Source organism: Hipposideros armiger, unplaced genomic scaffold (genome assembly GCF_001890085.2).
Source record: "Hipposideros armiger isolate ML-2016 unplaced genomic scaffold, ASM189008v1 scaffold_240, whole genome shotgun sequence".
Lineage (NCBI taxonomy): Eukaryota > Metazoa > Chordata > Mammalia > Chiroptera > Hipposideridae > Hipposideros > Hipposideros armiger.
In genome coordinates, this window is record NW_017731590.1 from 317801 (window position 1) to 321671 (window position 3871).

At 45.5% G+C, this 3871-nt stretch overlaps 1 protein-coding gene across 1 annotated transcript in view; it reads left to right on the forward strand.

Moving 5' to 3' along the window:
• KANK4 (KN motif and ankyrin repeat domains 4) overlaps nucleotides 1-3871 on the forward strand; it is a gene marked incomplete at its 5' end in the record, with an annotated part of 35803 nt that overhangs the window by 5582 nt on the left and 26350 nt on the right. The window contains 2 exons of the mRNA XM_019655478.1: nucleotides 1014-1125; nucleotides 3828-3868. Of these exons, the coding sequence (XP_019511023.1) occupies nucleotides 1014-1125; nucleotides 3828-3868 (153 nt within the window). The remainder of the gene's footprint in view (nucleotides 1-1013; nucleotides 1126-3827; nucleotides 3869-3871) is intronic.

The following is a 3871-nucleotide window of genomic DNA, read 5'->3' on the forward strand; positions in this document are numbered from 1 at the left end:
ACCTCCAGTGAGGAGACCAGTGGTGAGGACAGCTTAAATCTACTCTTCACTTGCCATGCCTGCAGCCACTGTGTCTACCCTGGTGCCTGTTTCTCATTTGTACTGCACAAAGGCAAGGTCAGTGGTGAACAATGGCCCTGGCTGTGTGAGCTCTAAACCTGGGCCCCCCTTCATGGTTTCCTGGGTTCTTGCACTCCTGAGGTCCTCTCTGGTTCTTGCACATTAGAGGTTTTTTCTAGCCTAGTTTTGAAGGAACATTACATTGAGATCTGATATTTTGCTGAATTTTTTCTGTGTATGAGAGAAAGAGCAAGAGAGTGAGATTGTGTGATACTCACATGTGGAAGTCGACCCTTTGGCTGAGTGGCACTTCCTCTTGTAACAGATCATACACCGTTGAGCAAAGTGGAATCATATTTTGCTTTGCTCAATGAGCAATGTGCTTCCTGCCTCAGATTGCAAATTGGCTGCTTTCTTATTATTTCAGTGCTAGTTCTAGTCTTGCCCATTGGGAAATGCCTCATGTACCTTTGAGCATAGCCAAAGAAGACTTGTGTTCTTGCTCGTGTGTCTTCTGTGCCTACCCCACATCACAAAGAGTCGACTAGCAGAGGTGGGAGCAGACGTGGCACCAGGAGTCATGTGAGCTAAGTTCTGCTCTGAGAACTAAATAACTCCTACTCTGCTATTCACTGAGCAAGTCTGAGCCTTAGATTTCCCAACTGCAAGATAGGGACAACAATGGCACCCACATGGCTCTTCCAAAATCGAGTGCTGCCACTACCTTCCACACATTGAGATGCTTTGTGACCAGGCACAGTTCAGCTGGCACTGACCAGAAGGCTGGGCCTCCTCAAAGACCCTCAAAATATTTGATTTACATGATTTAGGTCTCTCCCTTTCTACCTTGTCACACACCTTCCATGTGTATCCCTCAAAGCAAGAGTCTTGGTTTTGCTGCATTCTGGGGCACCTCCAAGATCATTCTAACTTGTGATGTTGTGTTTGCCTAGAGATGTCCCCGTCGACCAGCCTTAAATCCATAATGAAAAAGAAAGACTATGGCTTCCGTGCAGGAGGTAATGGGACCAAAAAGAACCTTCAGTTTGTTGGGGTTAACGGTGGGTAAGCATCGCTCATGAAGTCCAGACTGCCCTCCATACTACCTATGCTGCTGTTGTCCTTAGCACTCTCTTTTCCTGGGGAAAGCATCTGGTTTTCGTTCTTCTTCAAGGGAATTAATCTCAACAGCCCTTTAAAACTCTGTCTCGGGTTTGCATGTGTTTGGCTTCTTGCCAGCTATGGTGGTCTGTTGGATTCTGTGCTTTTAATATGTCTTAGCTTTAGTGTCCCCCGGGCCAGGATTCCAGGTGGCTTCTGGGAGTTTGGTGGGAGGGAGTCAGAGGTGGGGGCATGGCACATGGGCCCTTTAAGGAAGACATTTAACCTGAACCACAACACTGAAATGAGAACAAACTCTTAATTTGTTTAACTTCAAATTTCATCCATTTAATTTTTTTCTGTCTTTTACTAACTTACTGCAAACCAAACCAATGTTTTTTAAGATAAAGAAAAACAGCCAATGTCTGTTGACTCAGAACATGATCCAAACCTTATATATTCTAGAGAGTAAATCACTGGATTTAGAATATTTTCTAAATTGGTTATTCAACAAACATTTATTAAATATCAACAATGTGTTAGGTAGTGGGGATAAAAAAAAAAGTTGAATAAATCAGGGTCCCTGCTTTTAGCTCACAGTTTGGGTATGGGCAGAGATGGGACAAGAAGTAAAGAGAAAATGCTGATATGCTGAGATGGATCCAAATAGAGACGGAAGCGTAGGTTGCTGTGGAAGCCCAAAGGAGGGACACCCGACCCAGCCACCAGTGGTGGGCCCAGCAGGCTGCCCAGAAGAGGGCGGAACCCCTCCTAATTTGGATCAGACCACAAGGAAGACACTCGATTCAAACAACAGTGACATCACTGTTGCACATTCTGGGAGGGAAATGTCAGAGATGATGAAATGGGATGTCATAGGAGAGCTGCTGTCCCCACTCCCGCTAATGTCAGACTCTGTGGCCCAAGAAGAACGCATTTTCTTTGAGCTTTCACCAGATCATGTACAAAAAAGGAGGATCATCTTAGTCTCAAAGTCTAAAGCAGGTCCAGTCTCTCCCCTGCTTATGCACCCCAACAGTTCCCGCTCTGTACCAAACCTGGCAGTCCAGCTCATAGCTGTAGCCTGCCTCATTCCCTAATGCAGCTACTGCCTTTCTTCCCTCAAATGTGCTGAGTCAGGTCCATCTTCAGGGGCCCATCTGCTGTTCCTCTCCCACAGAGTCCTCAGTATTTTTCACTCTAGTGCAATGGTCCTCAACCTTGGCTGCACCTTGGAAATCCCGGGGGAGCCTTAAAAAATACCAGTGCCCAGGTTCCCTTCCTGATGACTCCAGTTTAATTAGTATGGAATGCAGTACAGGTACTGGGAATTTTAAATACCCTCAAGTGATTCCAATGTGCAGCCAAGGTTTAAAACTTCCGCTGTGATTAAAGTAGTCCCTCTTCCCATCACTCTAGCCCATGGCCCTTTATTATTTTATTCAATGTTCAATATTTACTATCTGAATATATTGTGTGCATGTTTATTTTCTGCCTTTCTCTACTAGAATGTAAGCTCAAATAGGACAGGGGCTTTGGTGTAGCATTTTAGAACAGTGCCTGGCACATAGTAGGTGCTCAATAAATTTCTGTTCAATGAATGAACTTCCAGGTGAAGTTTTTATGGAAACAATTTAAGACCAGAACTGCTTGGTAAACATATTATGTCCCCCCACTCTCTTAATCACAAAAGTCAAAGGTTATTCCAAGCACAACAGAGGAAGAAATATCTGGGGTTTAAATAAGACAATACGAACATACCAGGGAACAGGCTGGGCTTGCAAACATAGTGAACATAGCAACCATCATTCAGAGAAAGGGCTTGAGAGGGTTCAGTGGAAGCCATGGCCACTGGTCTCTGTGGCAGTGTCCAGTGGCCCTAGAGCCTGAAATCTTCATCCAATGGAAGTCTCCTGTTGACCATCAGCAGGGGGATCAATAAATCTTCGAGGACTTTCCTCCACAGTCTCTCATCTGCCATCTCAATAGAGTTGCATAAAATGGAACATAAGGATTATTGCTGGTGAGGGAGGACCATGGGTCTAGTTATAGCCCACGCCCTCACTTTTGCTGTTCCAAGCAATAGTTGAACCGGGCTGCAGCTGAGAAAGACAGATTCTATGTTCAGGTATCCTGACTGTTCACAGATACCATGGAACCCTGCTGAGAGGAGACACAGATGGTTCTGCCCTTGTAGGTGTAAGCTGGGCTAAAGGGAAGTCTCACAATCACCCAGAGACGTGAAGATGTGTCAGGCAATTCACAAAATTCAGAGTGGGGGTGGGGGCTGTTTGCCTAGATCTGGGCCCTTCTCTGAACAGGACATTAGGATTCCAGAATCCTGAGAACCTTGTATTGCTTGTCTGGACCATTTGAATGCATTTGCCAGTTAGGGCATGGGCTATTCGTGTGTATGCTGCAAAGAGCTTAGTTAATTATCTTTTCTCCCCAAATGGCCTCTTGTGTTTGAGTCAGAGCTCTTAACAGCACTTTTCTGATGCCAAGGCTCCTAGGAGTCCCATCACCCAGGTCTGCAGGTGTAGAGAATGGAGGGTGTTGTTAGCAAGCTGGGAAGACTTTATCTAAAGTCTACCTAGTTCTCATTCGTGTTAATACGGGCTTTGGGCAGGAAGTGCAGAACAAATGACCTCTCTCTTTTTCCCCAGCTACGAGACCACCTCCAGTGAGGAGACCAGTGGTGAGGACAGCT